The sequence below is a fragment of the Gossypium raimondii genome, chromosome 2, assembly GCF_025698545.1.
Source record: "Gossypium raimondii isolate GPD5lz chromosome 2, ASM2569854v1, whole genome shotgun sequence".
Classification (NCBI taxonomy): Eukaryota; Viridiplantae; Streptophyta; class Magnoliopsida; order Malvales; family Malvaceae; genus Gossypium; species Gossypium raimondii.
Window position 1 is genome coordinate 46,982,197 of NC_068566.1, and position 18,755 is coordinate 47,000,951.

An 18,755-nucleotide genomic window follows, 5' to 3' on the forward strand; every position below is an offset into this window, starting at 1 on the left:
GTACGGAAGTGCTTGACGTACCAAGAGAACAACCGGCGACGGTTGTGGACATTAGCGAAATGTAGATAGGGAGGGAATACGGCGACGTTTCGCGGGAACCGGAAATTCATCGTTGCCTTTGTTGTTGGTTTAGCAAAGCTTTTTTGCTTTCCGTCGTCACCCGTTTAGGGTTAGTTTCTGTGTGAGAATTTTCAGGGATTATTAAGCTATAAAACGGTGTTTGTTTACGTCGTTTAGGCAACTTTGCTTTACTGCGCTGAAGCGAAAACTTGTAATTATTAAGGCTAAAATTCTAACCTTCTTCCGTACCGTAACGTGGAAACCATTGATCTTGTGCCTCGGCTATCCATAGATAATTTTTTGGTAAATTTTCGTTATTAGTCCCTATACGATGTATAAATTATGAAGTCAGTCCGTTAGGCTGTGTTTGTTTCTTTCAAAACAATTTCAAAAAGTTTATTTTTAAAGGATGCTAATTTTGCTAATTTTCTAAAACAACAGATATTCCAAATGATAATATATAAATTTTACATTGTCTTTTTCTTCTTTTTTTTTTCTCCCATGCAGCAATGGTTCAAGTTTGGAATGAGTAATCCTTAAGTAAAATTGTGACAAGTAGAATTGTGAAAACGAAAAAAATAATGAAATTAATATTTGATGCTTTGATGCAACAAATTCCAAGCAGGAATAAATATTTCAAGTAGAATTGTGAAAATGTCGAATAGAAAAATCCTTTATATAAATTCCAAATAGATGTATCTTTCCGTAAAATATAATGTATCTTTTAACGAGATACCCTTGTATTGTTTTATAAATTTAACTTTGTATAAGATTATGTCTTTATATGATAACTTTATGTACAAAGTTACATCTCTACAATATCATTATTCATTAATCAATAATTATAATATACTTTTCACATTATAATTTTTGTTCATTAAGACATATTTACATCATATATCATATGATATAATCATATTCGCCGTCGCATTGGTAAATAAATAAAATTTGTTTTTCAATATTTTGGTCATTATATTTAAATTTGAAGTTTAAATTTTTTGACCGTCGCATAGGTAAATAAATAAATTTTTTAATTAAATTATTATTTTAATCGTTATTTTCAAATTTGAAGTTCAACACAAGAATATGTTAATTTATGTTTAAGTGAAAACTCCTTAAATTAGCATTTTCGATTCATTATGCTTGTTTGATTTTGTTTTTATTTTAAGGGGAGAACTCAAATTAATTTCTATGAACAGAACAAATAATAAATCATAATTATGAGGTAAACATACTTGAGTGGAAAGCACAAGCCCATGCTTTATGAAATTTGTTCTCACAAGGAAAATCATGATAAATTTCCTAGAGTTTCTATTTGGTTTCTTGGAAAGCTGTTAAACCGGCTAAATCATCCCACTTGAACACTTTGTCATTTTCATATAAATTCTTGTTTGCTTCAACAAATTTTTCCCATGGCATTGCACCTTTTCCATGTAGAATTTTTTTTCTCCCATGCAAGCAATGGTTTGGGTTTGGGATGAGTAGTCCTTTGTTGTGAAAATAACGAATAGAAAAATCCTTTATAGAAATACCAAATAGATATATTTTTCCGTAAAATATAATACATCTTTTAATGAAATATTCTTTCATAGGGTTATATTGTTTTATAAAACAATTTTATATAAAATTATGTATTTATATAAAAATTTTATGTACATCTACACAACATTATTATTCACTAATCAATAAGTATAATATACTTGATTTTTCTAGATAATAAAAAGCCACCGCCAAATGAATTTTTTTTTCAATCAAAATTTTGTTTTAGTCATTTTATTCAAATTTGAAGTTTAATTTTTTAAATTTGATATAAATTAACATAGTTAAATATTCTTGTGCTAATGTGAAAACTCTTTAAACTATTATTTTCGATTCATTATGCTAGTATGGTTTTGTTTTTATTTTAAATAAGAAATTGATATAAAATCTCATTAAACCTTAAAATTGGACTGATTTTAAAAAATTAAAAAGTTAAATTATATCTAAAAATACATTGATACAATAAGAATGCATTGGTTATAGATGTGAACAAAATATGTTTAACATGCATTAAAAGCATCGTGGTTCATTGGTTCTAGATGCGAACAAATTATGTGGCTGTATAACTTTTGAGAAAAGTTTTGAGTCGATTTCAAGATTCCTATCAATATCATTGGTATATAAATCAACTGCATTACTTCTTATAAGGAAAGCCATGATAATTTTTCGAGAATCTTTGTTTGACTGATTGCCACTGAATACTTTATCAGTTTTAAATAAATTATTCTTTGCATCAACAAACCTTTTTCAAGATAAAGCAATTTTAAAAATAATAATTATAGAATAAAGAATTATTTTTTATAAAAATTTCTAAATAATTAGATAAACATAAAGATGCATTATATATATATAATAAAGATAAAGATAAACATGATTAATTTTACCTTTATTTTTAAGTATAACTTTTATTATCCATTAAATTAAATATAAAATTAATTTTACCTTTACATTAAATATTTAATTAGATAAACAGAAATTATAGAAGTCCTTTTGTCATAGACCTTCAACTTGATAACATGATAATTGTAACAACAATTCAGTGAAATTTGACTAAAATTGCGAAATTGACTAAAAATGCATCTATATATAGATACAAATAATCTCCAATTCAACATTTATCATTCATTAATTAATAAGTATAATGTACTTGATTTTTGTAGATAATAAAAACGTTTGAAATTATTTCACATTATAATTTTTGTTTATTAAGATTTTATTTTGTTTTTCATCTTTTCGGATGTCATATGATATAATCATTTTAGCCATCGCATAGGTAAATAAATAAAATTTATTTTTTATCAAATTATTGTTTTAATCGTTATATTCAAATTTGAAGTTTAATTTTTTTAATTTGACATAAATTAACATAGTTAAATATTTTTGTATTGAAATGAAAACTCCTTAAAGTAGTATTTTCGATTCATTATGGTATGGTTTTGTTTTTATTTTAAATGAGAAATGAACATAAAATAGACCTATTCATTGGTTAGGCCACCCGACCCACCCAAAAAGTGAGAGGGTTTGGGCAAAAATATAAGTTCGAAAAATAGGCTTAGGCAAAAAAAAGGCCCATTTTAATAACGGGTTGGGCATCAAGTAAGGTTTTTTAGCAAAAAAACAAATAAAAATTGTTATTTTCTTATTGTTTTTCCACTACTTTGCTATCATTTTACTATTATGTTATTACTATTTTTTTGTTATTGTTTAGATATTGTATAACTCTTGTTTTATATTTAATTTTGCTATTATTTTAGAGACATTTGCTTGTTAAGTTACATTTATCTTAATGCTATTTAAGTATAAAGACTTTTTTTTAACTTATTTTCAATTTATTAAGAAATATTTATTTTAATATTTTTAGTGTATTTGGTGTATTATATTTTTTAAAATTTTTATAAAAAATAAAATTTAAAAATTAAAAGAGTCGGTGTAATATTTTTATCTGGTCAAACTTAAATAAAAATTTAAACTTTTTTTTAAATCAAACCAAACTCAAGTATATCAATCGAACTTAAAATTTTGTTAGGACTTGGAGAATGACCTAGTCCTATCCCATCGTCTTCACTACTTTTATTGCCCCGAAATTGGTTAGCCCATGAATTTATTATGTTGAGGCCACTCTTTAATTGCAAATTTGAGGTTGATAAATCATTATTTAATGTCTGAATTTGATAATATTTTTTTTTGTATTGTACAACTTTGACCTTTAACTTCCTTATTACCACTTCTGTTTACCACCAATTTTTGGTCGCAAACCAAATGGACCGTTTTCTAGTACCATTATTTTCAAACCAACTACTTTGGAATTAGTCTCCTTCTCTTGCGTCCCTCTCAATTCTCATTTTCAAATTTACTTTAGTGTATTTTTTTAATTTAAAAAAATTATTTACTTTAAATAAGATAAACAAATCAAATAAAAAATTAACAATCTGATCAATTTAATCACTAACTTTTTTTGAAAAACAATTGGTTAATAATATTTTATTCATGCATAAGTATTAAAATTGTATTTTATTATACTGAATTGAGATGTTTAATGTGACATCTCTATTTGATGTGTTGTGGTCGTAGTTTAATTATTGAGTGTTATTCACTAAGGTATTAGTTGATAAAAGTATTATGGAGGCTCTAATATTGAGAGTTAAATTGTATTTAATCCTTTTAATTAAAAAAGTAAATTAGTCTATGTATATTAGATAAAAGAGTAAATTGATTATTTCTATTAAAATGATTCATCATTTTTTGTTAAAACTAATATAGTTGACCAAATAACCAGACAATTTATCTCATGTTGATTACATGGATCAATTTTTTAATAATGGAAAATTTTTAATAAAAGAACTAATTTACTTTTTAAGCTGACATATAAAAATTAATATACTCATTTTTTAAGTAGAAAACACAAAGTACAGTCTGACTTATAATACTTTTACTGATATTAGGTTGAAGATGATGCTTACGTGTTGTTTATATTACGTGTTGAATACGTTGTATTTGTCAAGCAAAATTAATAATATAAAATAAGTCTCCCAAGTTGGTAGATTTGAAAAAAAGGAACATGGTCGACATGAATTTCTTCGGTGGAAGGATTGACCCACCATAGATTGGGAACTGCCACTTAACTGCTACTAATATCTGCTTTTCCATCCGTATATGTGTATATATATATATATATATATATATATGCTGGAACCTTGTTATTACATAAAAATACAGGACGACTTCATTTTCTTCTTCAATGGCAGTGTCAGAAATCTCGCGATGTAGTTATCATGTATTCTTGAGTTTTAGAGGTGAAGATACGCGCAAAAGTTTCACGGGTCATCTTTACACAGCTTTGGTGCACTTAGGAATTCAAACATTTAGAGATGATGAGGAAATCGAGAGAGGGAATAACATAAAAGATGAAATTGAAAAAGCAATACTACACCACTCCAAAATTTCTATCGTTGTTTTCTCAAAGAATTATGCTGCATCCACATGGTGTCTTAACGAACTTGTAATGATATTGGAGCACAAGAAATCCTCTAAACACATTGTGTTGCCAGTTTTCTATGATGTGGATCCCAGTCAAGTCAAGAACCAGACGGGAAGTTATGCAGAAGCATTTACCCAACATGAACAAAACTTGGAGTCCGCAACCAACATGGTACAAAGATGGAGGAATGCTTTAAAAGAAGTTGCGGATATAGGAGGCATGGTTCTACAAGACAGGTACGTTATACACATAATCAAGTTCCATATGGTTACTTCAATCCTTTTCATTAAGACTTGATAGAATAGAAAATATTGTTAGGTAGCGTTTGGAAATTAAAATGGTTACTTCAATCCATTTTAAAGGGTTAATTATAACTCAGATTTTAAATTATTTCTCAAATATTAACATGTTTTAATCGAGTCATTAAAATATTAGTATTGTATGAATAATGTCTTTCTATCAAACAAGTCATCAGTTTAAGCATTAAATATTAGCTCGAATCTGATGTGGGATGTTTTTAAAATACATAGATCAAATTTTAATTACGTTAATTTGCACCTATCACATGAACAACTAGGATTTGACGAGTTGAAAACAAAAAGAAATAGCCTCTTGAATTTAATGACACTATTTTTGGTTTTCTAAGATGTCATTGTTGGTAATGCAAAAGAATATTTTGAATTGTGGAAAATCCTCTAACTGTTGCAGAAAATATTTTTAAAATATTTTCAGTTAGGAAAATCCTTTGCTATTTTTGGAAACTAAAATTGTTATTTTATCATTTTGCCCATAAAAAAATAATATAAATAGGAGGCCATTCTCCCACCTAACACAATAAGAGAAAAACAACTTCTCTATGTTCTCTAAATTCTAGTGTTCTGTAAAATTACATGAGAGAGAAATTTTGTCTAAGAGATTAGGTTTTAAGCGGGATTGTTTGTGACTCCTTTAATCTTTCTTGGGAATTGAACTTTTTTGTCGGGAAGAGTAATGTCAATCGTGTTCCACCTTCTTTATTCGGATGTATGAATATTGGAGTATTGTATTGGGGCTAAAGTCCACTACACGATTACATCGGTCAAGGCGAATTTACCTCTAATGCAGTGGTTCTTCCACGACATAGTGATTCTTATTTTATTTACATTCAGTTTGGTCTCCTGCAACAATTCTAATATCCAAGTTATTCGTGTAATAGGTCTATACATATTCAAAATATTACAATGAATAAAAAATAAATATATAAATTCATATAAATAACATGAATTTATTAAACTTTCACAAAGAGAAAGTTGAATAAAAAATATAAATTTATGTAAATAACATTAATTTTTATGTTGCTTTATTTGATTGGTTTTGATTTTAAATATAATAATTCTATCATATATGTTGAAATGTTGCATTAGTTTCTTAGTTTTACTTGAACATATAATCTCATAAAAACAATCAAAATATATGCAAGAAAAGAGAAAATACATTAGTAACTTTTACTTAATTTCCAAGATTTTACCATTGAGTTGTATTTTTTAAATTTGCAGGCATGAATCACAATTCATCCAAGATATTGTTAAAGAAGTTCAAAATAAACTTCATCTTATTTCTTTGTATGTCCCTCCTTATTTAGTTGGAATAGATCCTCTCGTGACACAAATTAATCAATGGTTAGAACAAGATGGAGCAAATAAAGTTGGCATTGCAACTATTTGTGGCATTGGAGGCATTGGGAAGACAACCATTGCCAAAGTTGTTTACAATCAAAACATCCCGAGGTTTGAAAGTTTTAGTTTCCTTGCTCATGTTAGAGAAACAAGTCAAGATTACAATGGCTTAGTTCGTTTGCAAAGACAACTTATTTCAGATCTCCTTAAAGAAAAATCGCATAAAATATACAATATAGATAATGGAATTAACAAGATCAAAGAAATTGTATATTGTAGAAGAGTTCTTCTTGTTCTTGATGATGTTGATGAATTGGAAAAAATAAGAAAATTAATGGGAACTCAAATTCCTTTTCATCCGGGAAGTAAAATCATCATAACTAGTAGAAACCGATGCCTATTGAATGCACATTTTATAAGCCAAATGTTTGATTTGGAAGCATCAACTAGTTGTGGAGGCTTAAGCAAGCTATTTGAAGTAAAAGAATTAACTTCAAATGAATCGCTGCAACTTTTTAATTGGTATGCTTTTGGTCATAACTCTGTGCCTGAAAGTTCAATGGCATATGCAAGAAGTTTAGTGAAACACTGTGGTGGGCTTCCGTTAGCTCTTCAAGTTTTGGGCTCTTCATTATCTAGCAAAAGTGTGAGTTCTTGGAAAAGTGCATTGGAGAAATTGGAAGAAATCCCTGACAGCAAAATTCAAGAGATTCTAAGAATAAGCTATGATTCTTTAGAAGACGATCATGACAAAAATTTATTCCTCGACATAGTTTGCTTATTCATTGGCAAGGATAGAGAGTACACGACTACAATTCTAGATGGTTGTGATTACTATACAACAATTGGAATTGAAAATCTAGTAGGCAGGTCTCTCTTAATCATTAATGAACAAAACAAGCTAATGATGCACCAAATGATTAGAGATATGGGACGAGAAATTATTCGTCAAGAATCTTCTGATATTGGGAGACGAAGCAGATTGTGGCATAAGAACGCGTTTGATGTAATAAGAGAAAAAATTGTAAGAAACATCATTTGACTCAACTTTTTTCTTGTGTGCATGTAAACTACTTTTTTTTTTATCAAATTTCTTTTTATTGTTTACAAAAAAATTTTCTGATGCAGGGTTCCAGAACAGTTAAGTGCCTCACAATTGACCTAAAAGGATTGCTGGAAGACAAGGCTAAAAGGACAAATACAACTCTACATTTTCCAAAGCATTCCAAAAGTCAGTTTCTCATGGCAAATGATGTTGATATGGAAACTCAAGCATTTGCAAAGATGAAGAGACTTAAACTGCTTCAACTGGATTATGTAAGACTTAAAGGAGACTTCAAAGAGTTTCCCAAAAGATTAAGATGGTTACGTTGGCATGGGTTTTGTATGCAATCTTGTCCGGTGGATTTTGATATCAATGAACTAGTTGTTCTCGACATGCGCAACAGTAAACTTAAACAAGTTTGGAAGGATACAGAGGTATGATATATACTAATATTCCTTCTTTTTGTGTGTGTGAGAAACAATGATATATAAATGAAGGGTTTTCCTTTTTTGCAGTGCCTCCCAAATTTAAAGATCCTTAATCTCAACCATTCACATAGCCTTCTTAAAACCCCAAGCTTTTCAGGAATCCCTAGCCTTGAGAAGTTGATGCTCAAAGATTGCATAAATTTGGTGGAAGTTGATCAATCCATTGGTGAACTAAAGATGCTTACTTTCTTGAACCTTAAAGATTGCACAAGTCTTAGGAAACTTCCAAGGACAATTGGTTCATTAATATCACTTGCAGAGCTAATTTTATCTGGTTGTTCAAGACTTGATGATGTCCCCAGGGAGTTGCATAATATGAAATCATTGAAGGTGCTTAATTTAGATGAAACTTCCATATGTCAAACAAGATTGGGATTGCATTGGCTCTTACCGAAAAGAAGTAAAGAATTGGGTTTCTTGGGCGTCTCTACCGTGCTCTTTGGTAAAGTTAAACCTTGAAAGTTGCAAATTATCTGATGATGTTATGCCCAATGATCTTTATAACTTAGCTTCATTGAAATCCTTAAATTTAAGTAGAAACCCAATTCGTTACCTTCCCGAAAGCATAAAAAAACTTACAAAACTTGATGAACTTCTACTGACTTCTTGCACTGAACTCCAAAAGATTCCAAAGCTTCCAGTCTTGCCCAATGTTTTTGAGTTCTTGACAGTATCTCCATTTAAAGGATATTGGGCAATTCTTCCATGCTTCTTTTCTTCCACACGATGTGTTATTTTTGGATGTGAAAAATTGACTGAGGTTGAAGATCTATTCAAGTTGGAACCAATTGAAAACTTTGAAGCAGAAGAGATTAGAAGATTATTCAACGTAGATTCCATTAAAAGAAATCGACTGCAACTTTATAGCTACCTAACAGACAGCATAATGCTAGCTACCCCACAGGTCCAGTAGTTCTCCAACTTAAATTTTAAATCTATTTTTTCTCTTATACTACTTAATCATCTAACTTGTTTTTTTTGGATCAGGTCTTGCAGGAATGTGGTATAACAAGCACATTTGTTATAGGAAGTGAAGTTCCGATTGTGTTTAAGCATCGCACTAACGAGCACCGAATCTCTTTTTCTTTGCCAACACCATCTCATCCAGATGAAAAGATCCATCGGTTCAGCTTATGCATTGTTTTCTCTTTAGCTAGTGATCAAATATTGGAGTTTCTACCAAGTGTCCACATTTTCAATAAGACCAAAAGGATCATGCAGAGATATCGCTCAAGTTTCATGGGAATCCCTGAGGCTAACGATAACACAATGTTGTGGTTGATCCATTGGCCAGTAACGGATTGCGAGTTTGAAGGTGGTGACCTTGTGAGTTGCATGGTAGTGCCTATTCATCTCAGCATAAGAAAATTTGGCGTTACTTATGAATCACAACACAACGTTAGAAATAAATATGGCTTTTCACACTTATCTACAGGTATGACTATGACTTGAAGTGATTATGTTGATGGAATATTACCCCATGCACTATTAACACTTATCTAAACTAAAGATATATCCTTATTGAAATAATAAATTTTTTTGACAAAGGAAATAATAAATTATATGAATATTTAATGTGTTTTCAATGACAAGATTATATATTAGTGAATACATCCTATTATTTTTTTAATGTTTCCTTTTAGATGTCAATAACAAATGATTAAGAAATGATAAATGTTGCAATTGGGATCTAATTAAAATAATTTAATTGTTTGATAAATGATTAATCCTATTGTTAGTTTACAAGTCTTATAATACATTTTAGTGATAATAATATTAGTATTTTGATTTTTTTTCATATAATTTTGAGGTTCACACGGTTTGAATTTGTATCAAATAAGTATATGACAAAAGTTGTAATCAGCAACCTATTCAAGTTAAGACTACTATTTTAATATTCTAATAGGCATATCATGTTGATGATCACTAGAATTGATAAATAACACATTATTGTACATATTTTAGGAGATGAAGTTGCCACAAGAAATATGATGATGGACCTAACTAAAGACTTACTCAGTTTGGAATCTTATGGAAATGTTAAAGTGCAACTTTGCAGTTATATAGAAGAATCAAAAGTGGTTGCTTCCCCACAGGTTCCCTTTACAAGTTTCAACTTTTAAAAATTATTTATATAATATTTTTTAAAATCTTATTCTATAACCCAATGCTACAGGTATTATACGATTACGGCATAATTACAACATTTGATCCATTTCCATTTGATTACATTGGCCACTACCATGGCCATCAAGCTGGCAAGACTGAGGTTTCAATATCAGTGCCCCCAAACTCTAGTCGAAAGATAAGTTGCTTCTTAAATTCGATTATCATTTTTTCTGCCAAGAATAATAAAACATATAGATTTTTACCATGCCTTGAAATTGTGAACGAGACCAAAGGTACAAAGTGGACCTACTCCAAACATTTCATGGGAATTCCTGAAACCAAGAATACCTTATACTGGACGACTTGTTGGAACTTTAGGGGTGATGAACTAGAAGCTGGTGATCATATTAGTCTTCGGGTTCTTTCAAATTTATCTGTACTAGAATTTGGGATTGACCTTGTATATGATTATGAGCTAGATGACAACCCAAATTTTTTCAGTCAGTTGCCATGGATGAGTAAATGTTTTAAGTATCTTTTGGTGCTTTTGTTCTTATTTCGTCAAAATCCCAAAAAAACTTGTATAGGTTGCAAAGTTTAGTCAAATGCTGATTATCGTAGGATTGAAATGGAGCAAATGAATATTTTGGTTTAGTCATTGCCGCCTTGGCTTGGCTGATTTCATCTATATTTAATCTCTAATTCTTTTATGTATGCTATCGATATTGATTTTTGCTCAAGTTCTCCAATGAAGCACCTTGTTCTTGGTAATTTAACTTGTGCTTTTAACCAGATGTCGTGGAGTTATTTTTAACTATTATTAGGCTAAATCGTTAGAGAAAATGGTGATTTCTATTTATGTTTCTAATATTCACGCTTGTTTTCATTGGAAGGGACTTTGGAAAATCTCTAAGTACCATGGCAAAGTGTTGGACGTGTTTATTCCTAACAATAGGAATTGAAAAGGTCTATCTTTTGGTTTTGTAAGATTTGCAAGAATTATGGATGCTAAGAGGGCGACTAGTACTAGACTTAATTGATTTTGTATATATGGAAGTAAAGTGAATGTGAACTTAGCTCGCTTTCAGGGAAGAGTGGTGTACTAAAAGAAAGTTGAAAATGGTAAGCTAGGAGGTGATGATCGTAGAGATGAATTAGGAGGAGAAAACGAGAACAAGCATTTTTGGGAGATGAATTGATTACTATTTGTGGAACACTAATTCCTATAACTACACATGCTTGTTCATAATAGTTATCTTAAACTATCGAACAAATATCAAGTGGATGTTCTGGTTTAAATATATAATTTTCAAGAGAATGTATTCTTACCTCATTCTACCCCTTCGAAGATTTGTGTCAAATCCAAATTGTTGTGAGTTGTTAGCCATGATGAAAATCAATTCTGTAATAGTTTAATGGGGTGGAGCTAGAAAATTTTTTGAAGGGAGGCCGAAATAAAATTATATATTTTTATAACAGTAAAAATAAAATTTTATTATTTTAATAGTTTACATCTTTATAATTTTTAAAAAATTAAATTAAAAATTTCTCGTTTTCGCTCTAACTGTTTCACTCAACATAATAAATTCATGGGCTAATCGATTTCACGGCATTTAAAGTAGTGAAGACGATGGGATATGGCTAAGATTGATGTGGGATGTGAAAAAGCATGTAAGAGCAGTAGACTATGAAAAGTCGTAATATGTTATAAACATTTCTTACGTTACATTTCAACCACCTCTTTAATTCCACTAGAATCCGGTACTACTCGCTCTTGAGTTTAATTATTCGAATAGGGATCATATCTCTTTTATAGTGGAATACTAATTTGTCTTATTACATGGGCTTGTTCATAAGAGTTATCTTAGAATATTGAACAAATATCAATTGGGTGTTTTGGTTTAAATAGTTAATTTTCAAGAGAATATATTCTTACCTCACTCTACCCTCTCGAAGATTTATGTCAAATCCAAACTGACGTGTGAGTTGATAGTCATGATAGAAATCAATTCTCTAGCATTTCAAGGAGTTTTGCTCGTAAGTAAAAGTCTTTCGTAAAAATATTAGATAAGTAATTGGTAAAAAATTTAATTCTAAAGGCAACTGGCAAAGAGCTGTTTAATATTTTTCAACATTCATGAAGGGTTTTTATGTACTTTTATTGAATGGAATAGATTTTTTTTCCTCATAGAGGAACCACGATAAGCATAATGTTTTCCATGATCTATGAACTTCTCAACTAGTTCTTGCAAGGAAAATCATAATAATTTTTCCAGTTTGAAATCTTGGAAATTTTTTAAATCAATCGAATTCTCTCACTCGAATACTTTATTAATTTTATACAAATTTTTCTTCGCATCAACAAATATTATTCATGACATTGCACCCACTTTCATGCAGAATTATTTTTACCATGCAAGGAATTATCTCCATGAATTACTGTCATGTTTTAGTTTAAGATGAGTAAATTTCGACAAGTAATAACTTTGTTGATGAACATAATATCTATTTTGATGATATAACATGCTTTCTTTTGATTCAAGAAAGACTTTCACTGACTTGAAATTGAACTAGGCGGTAATTCAATTTCCTTTTCCTTCTTGGAAAAGGAATTCCATTTTGACTTTAACTGTGATTTTTAAGTTGTTGTTTTCTTATTGTTAATTATTTAAAAATAACCGCATTTTAACTTGCAAACTTAAATCTTAAACTATTATCTTTATGTTTACTTTCTGATGATAATTAACAAAAATATTTGGTTTTAAAATTTTAATACAATCAAATATGAAACACAATTCACATATATGAATAATGATGAAACTTGACGTGATTAAATAAATATTAAATTTTGTTATATTTTAATAATGAATATAGGTAAAATGGTAATAAATCGGCATTTTAATGTCATCTAAAATGTGTCAAATAAATATTAGATTAGATATTCAACATTAAGAATCAATATATATTAATTGAATTAAACATTATAATTAGTCATGACTGTCGAAATTTAAAATTGTAAAAATTAATATATATTGAATTAAATGACTACCATACATAATCTTATTCAAACCATAATAATGAAAAAAAGAGAGTGTTTAAGACAATTTCGATGTATTTGTTTGTTCTATGATCCAACTATGGTAGGTAAGCGTGATGTAGGCTCATCGTACTCCCATCCAGTAGCTTTAATTTGCTCTAATGGAATTGAAAATGAATCAATCCTTTTAACTTCTTCTTCTTCTTCTTCTTCATCATCGGAAATCGACTTTATTTCCAAAAGAAGTTTTGGGTCGATTTTGGAGTTCCAATCAATATCATCGATATACATATTTGCTGCATTACTTGGTAACTTATTTGTGCAAGGAAAATGATGATAATATTCCCAGAATCTCTGTTTGGCTTCCTGGAAAGCTTTTAAACCAGCTGAATCATCCCATTCGAATACTTTATTTGTTTTGAACAAATTATTCTTTGATTCAACAAATCTTTTCCATGGCATTGCACCCACGTTTATGCATAATTTTTTCTCCCATGAGGTAATGGTTCCCATGAATTACCATTATCATTCAGTTTGAGACGAGTAAATTTAGAACTGTAGTACCTTTCTGGGTGATTATGATATCTTCTTTGATAGTATGGCATGATTTCTTGTAATCCAAACAAATAAATGAATTGAAATCGCTAATGATATGAATTTACAATGAGGAGACTTGTTGGGTTTATATAATCTTATTAGAGTCGGTGGTGACTCAATCCTTTTCCTTGTTGGAAAAGGAATTCTAATTTCAGTTTGACTATGATTTCTATTTTCTAAATATTTGTATAATAAAATTATTAAAAAATGAATATATCTGTATTGATTCGTTTCCAACTAATTGATACGTTACATCCCTAGCTTCACTAGAATCCTCATTGACTATCTGATCTCTTCACCCATTGGTGTTCCCCCAAGAATGTTTTTTCTCGTTTTATCCTCCTAATTCATCTCCACGACCATCACCTCCTAGCTTATAGTTTTCAACTTTCTTCCAATACACCACTTTTCCCTTAAAGCGAGCTAAGTTCACATTTACTTTACTTCCATATATTCAGAATCCATTAAGTTTACTAATTGCCCTCTTATCATCTACAATGCTTGCAAATCTTACTAAAACAAAAGGTAGACCTTTTTGATGCCTCTTGTTAGGAATAAACACGTCCAACACTTTGCCATGGAACTCAGAGATTTTCCATGGTCCCTTCCAATGAAAACAAGAAGGAAGATTAGAAACATAAACTGAAATCACCATTTTCTCTAAGGATTTAGCCTAGTAATAGTTAACAATAACTCCACGGCATATGATTAAAAGCACAAGTTAATTGAATTACCAAGAACAATGTTCTTCAATACTATTCCAAATTCAATTTTGGAACTTCTGTTATCATAGCTTTCAACTGTTTGAAACTCTGTTGGCATTATTCAATCGCACATAACTAACATTTTCTGTAGCAACTTCGTAATGGTAGAGCTATCATCGACAAGCCTGAACAAATCATCTGTAGTATACAATAAATCCTAGAGAACTACACACTTCTATATTATTTCTCAGAGATTCCCTAATTCTCATTTATCAGGAGTTCATTCAAATATCTTCTGCTGTTAATGAAAGGTTTAGAAAACTTATTTCTTGAAATTAAAATTCACATTTATTGATCTTCACAAATAATTATTTCTCTCGTAATATCTGTAACACTGTTTTTCCAATACTAATCGTGTTCAATTTTTTTTCGTCACATGAATTGAGTATCTTTAATTATATAGCAACAACTCTGATAAGTATTAGAATTGTGTGACCCAAATTCTAAGAGATTGCTTGCAAGTCAAGTTAAACAAAAACATATTTTCTTTCTAGAAGATTTAGTATTTATTAGTATAATATATTTAGCATTTATTAGTATAGTTTATTTGACTTACTAATTTAGCCTATAAATAGGCTCTTTTGCAATCTTAGAAATTAGACACACCCATTAGATTAGAACTCATAACACATTCAGAGAATTTTGTGTTTACGTTTTCGGGTTCTTTGTTTTTCGGGTTTTCGGGTTTAGTTTTTATCTCCATCTTTTGTACTCTTCATTCTTTTGCCATTATAGTAAAATTATCTTTACCCGTGGTTTTTTATCCTCTTTAGAGGGATTTTTCACGTTAAATTTGTGTGTTCATCTTCTCAATTTCTTCTGCTATTTTCTCTTGTTTGTTGCTTAAACGGGACGATCCTAACAAGTGGTATCAGAGCTAGTTTAACTTTCATAGATCAGCCCGTTTAGAGATGGCAGCAACAAGGTTTGAAATTGAGAAGTTCGATGGTGAGACAAATTTCAATCTGTGGCAAGTTCGAATGGTGACAATTCTAGTTCAAAATGGCTTAAAAAAGGTTGTTACAGGGAAAAAGCCTGAGAATCTAAATCAAACAGAATGGGAAGAGCTTGATGAAAAGGCCTTGTCTGCAATCCAGTTGTGCCTAGCGAATACAATATTGCAGGAGGTATTGATGGAGAAGACCTCATTTGCCTTGTGGAAAATGTTAGAAACTCTTTATGCGACTAAGTCTCTGGCTAACCGTTTAGTGTTGAAACAACGTCTATTTACGTTTCGCATGAACGAAGGTGAGCTTCTTAAAGATCACATCAGTCACTTCATTACTCTTTTAAATGATTTAAAGAACGTTGAGGTTCATATTGACGATGAAGATCAAGCTATGCTATTATTGTGCTCTTTACCCTCTTTATACAAGTCTTTCAGGGAGACCCTGATTTATGGCAGAGACAAACTCTCTAATTCGAAGATGTGAAGGGTTATTTGTTGAGTAGAGACAAAGTCGACAATGAGTTTGGTTTGAATAGCAAAGCAGATAGGCAAGCTTCCGTTTTGGTAGCATCAAAGAAACGAGACAAAAGGTGTCGCTATTGTAAAAAGTTAGGTCACGCCAAAGCGATTGTTATAAATCGCGAAATAAAAGAGTCTTGAGAGTAACAAGGAAGATGTAGCTGGTGCTAATTTGGTCGATGAAAGCGATGATGATTTCTTGTTAGTGTCAACGAGCGATAATTCCAAGCTTACGTCTGAGTGGATCCTAGATTCAGGATGTTCTTTCCACATGTGTCCCAATAGAGAATGGTTCTCCACATACAGTTCAGTTGAAGGTGGAGTTGTGCACATGGGAAACGATTCATCTAGTAAAATAATCGGTATTGGTACTGTTAAAATTAGGATACACGATGGGACGATTAGGAGACTCTCAAATGTCAGGTATGTACCTGATTTACGAAAGAATCTCATCTCCTTGAGTATTTTAGACTTGAAAGGATGCAGAATCAACATCGAGTCGAGCGACATTAAAGTATCTCGTGAAGCTCTCGTTTTGTTAAAAGGTAAAAGAACCGGCAGTTTTTATATTCTGGAAGGTTCTACAATGACCGGTGAAATCGGACGTCCCTCGTCCGTTACAGAGTCAAAGTCAACTCATTTGAAGCGGAGGCAACTTGGTCATAGGAGGGAAAAAGGTATGACCATTTTGTTGAAGAGAGGTTCTCTTTTGGATGTAGGTTTTGAAAAGTTAGGGCACTGTATTCGTGAAAATCAGACCGGGGTTAGTTTTGATTTGGCAGTGCACAAGTCGAAGGCTAGATGTCTTCCAGCTTCTAAGCATAGATTCGACTCAGTTAATTCCCTGCATAGTTAAAGATAGGCCCGTGGCGGGTTTTGGCAAAGATGGCATTGAAAGAATTCGTGTCAAGGTGGAGATTGTTAGAATTGTGTGACCCAAATTCTAAGAGATTGCTTGCAAGTCAAGTTAAACAAAAATATATTTTCTTTCTAGAAGATTTAGTATTTATTAGTATAATATATTTAGCATTTATTAGTATAGTTTATTTGACTTACTAATTTAGCCTATAAATAGGCTCCTTTACAATCTTAGAAATTAGACACACCCATTAGATTAGAACTCATAACACATTCAGAGAATTTTGTGTTTACGTTTTCGGGTTTTCGGGTTTAGTTTTTATCTCCATCTTTTGTACTCTTCATTCTTTTGCTATTATAGTAAAATTATCTTTGCCCGTGGTTTTTTATCCTCTTTAGAGGGGTTTTTCCACGTTAAATTTGTGTGTTCATCTTCTCAATTTCTTCTGCTATTTTTACTTGTTTGTTGCTTAATCGGGACGATCTTAACAATAAGATACAAATAGAAACTTTTGTCTATTAAATATATAAAGTGACTATGCAATTGATAATCATATACAATAATCAACATTTGACTAAGCTTTGCAACCTATACAAGTTTTTTTGGGATTTCAACAAAATAAACACAAAAATCCCGAGAAGATACTTAAAACATTTACTCATCCATGGCAACTGACTGAAAAAATTTGGGTTGTCGTCTAGCTCATAATCATATACTAGGTCAATACCAAATTCTAGCTCAGATAAATCTGAAAGAACCCGAAGACTAATATGATCACCAGCTTCTAATTCATCACCCCTAAAGGTCCAGCAAGTGGTCCAGTATAAGGTATTCTTAGTTTCAGGGATTCCCATGAAATGTTTGGAGTAGGTCCACTTTGTACCTTTGGTCTTGTTCACAATTTCAAGGCATGGTAAAAATCCATATGTTTTATCGTTCTTGGTAGAAAAAATGATAATCGAATTTAAGAAGTAACTTATCTTTCGACTAGAGTTTGGGGGCACTGATATTGAAACCTTAGCTTGCCAGCTTGATGGCCATAGTAATGACCACTGTAATCAAATGGCAATGGATCAAATGTTGTAATTATACTGTAATCATATAATACTTGTAGCATTGGGTTAGAGAATAAGTTATTAAAAAGTATATAGTATATAACTAATTTTAAAAACTTGGAGCTTGTAAAGGGAACCTGTGGTGAAGCAACCACTTTTGATTCTTCTATATAACTGCAAAGTTGCACTTTAACATTTCCATAAGATTCCAAACTGAGCAAGTATTTAGTTTGGTCCATCTTGTTATTTCTTGTGGAAACTTCATCTCCTAAAATATGTACAATAATGTGTTATTTATCAATTTTAGTGATCATCAACATAATACGCTTATTAGAACGTAATAGTATTGACTTGAATGGAGTGATAATTAAAGCTTTTATCAGACACCCATTTGACACGAATTCAAATCGTGACCCATCTCCCATACTCAATATTATATGAAAAAAAGATATCAAAGTAGAATGTTATTATCACTAAAATGTATTATAAGACTTGTAAGAAATAATCAATTATACACATTATATCTTTATTTTCATTTTATATAAAATATAAACTTTAAAACTATTAAATATGTTAATCAAAACACCACTTTTATAATTTT

General features: G+C 30.5%; 2 protein-coding genes across 2 annotated transcripts in view; one reads left to right on the forward strand and one right to left on the reverse strand.

Moving 5' to 3' along the window:
- The first annotated feature begins 4,792 nt into the window (after positions 1 to 4,792).
- LOC105789259 (disease resistance protein RPV1) lies at positions 4,793 to 11,611 on the forward strand. Its single transcript, XM_012616573.2, is given in 8 exon segments — positions 4,793 to 5,313; positions 6,613 to 7,756; positions 7,861 to 8,211; positions 8,293 to 8,655; positions 8,657 to 9,169; positions 9,253 to 9,700; positions 10,231 to 10,361; positions 10,442 to 11,611. Coding segments are annotated over 8 exon segments (3,960 nt in total). The 5' UTR covers positions 4,793 to 4,837; the 3' UTR covers positions 10,976 to 11,611.
- Positions 11,612 to 17,590: 5,979 nt separating this feature from the next.
- The window catches only part of LOC105789749 (disease resistance protein RPV1), a 52,506-nt gene continuing 51,341 nt past the window's right edge, over positions 17,591 to 18,755 (reverse strand). The window contains 1 exon segment of the mRNA XM_052627696.1: positions 17,591 to 17,687. Coding sequence (XP_052483656.1) covers positions 17,663 to 17,687 — 25 coding nt within the window. The 3' untranslated portion in view covers positions 17,591 to 17,662.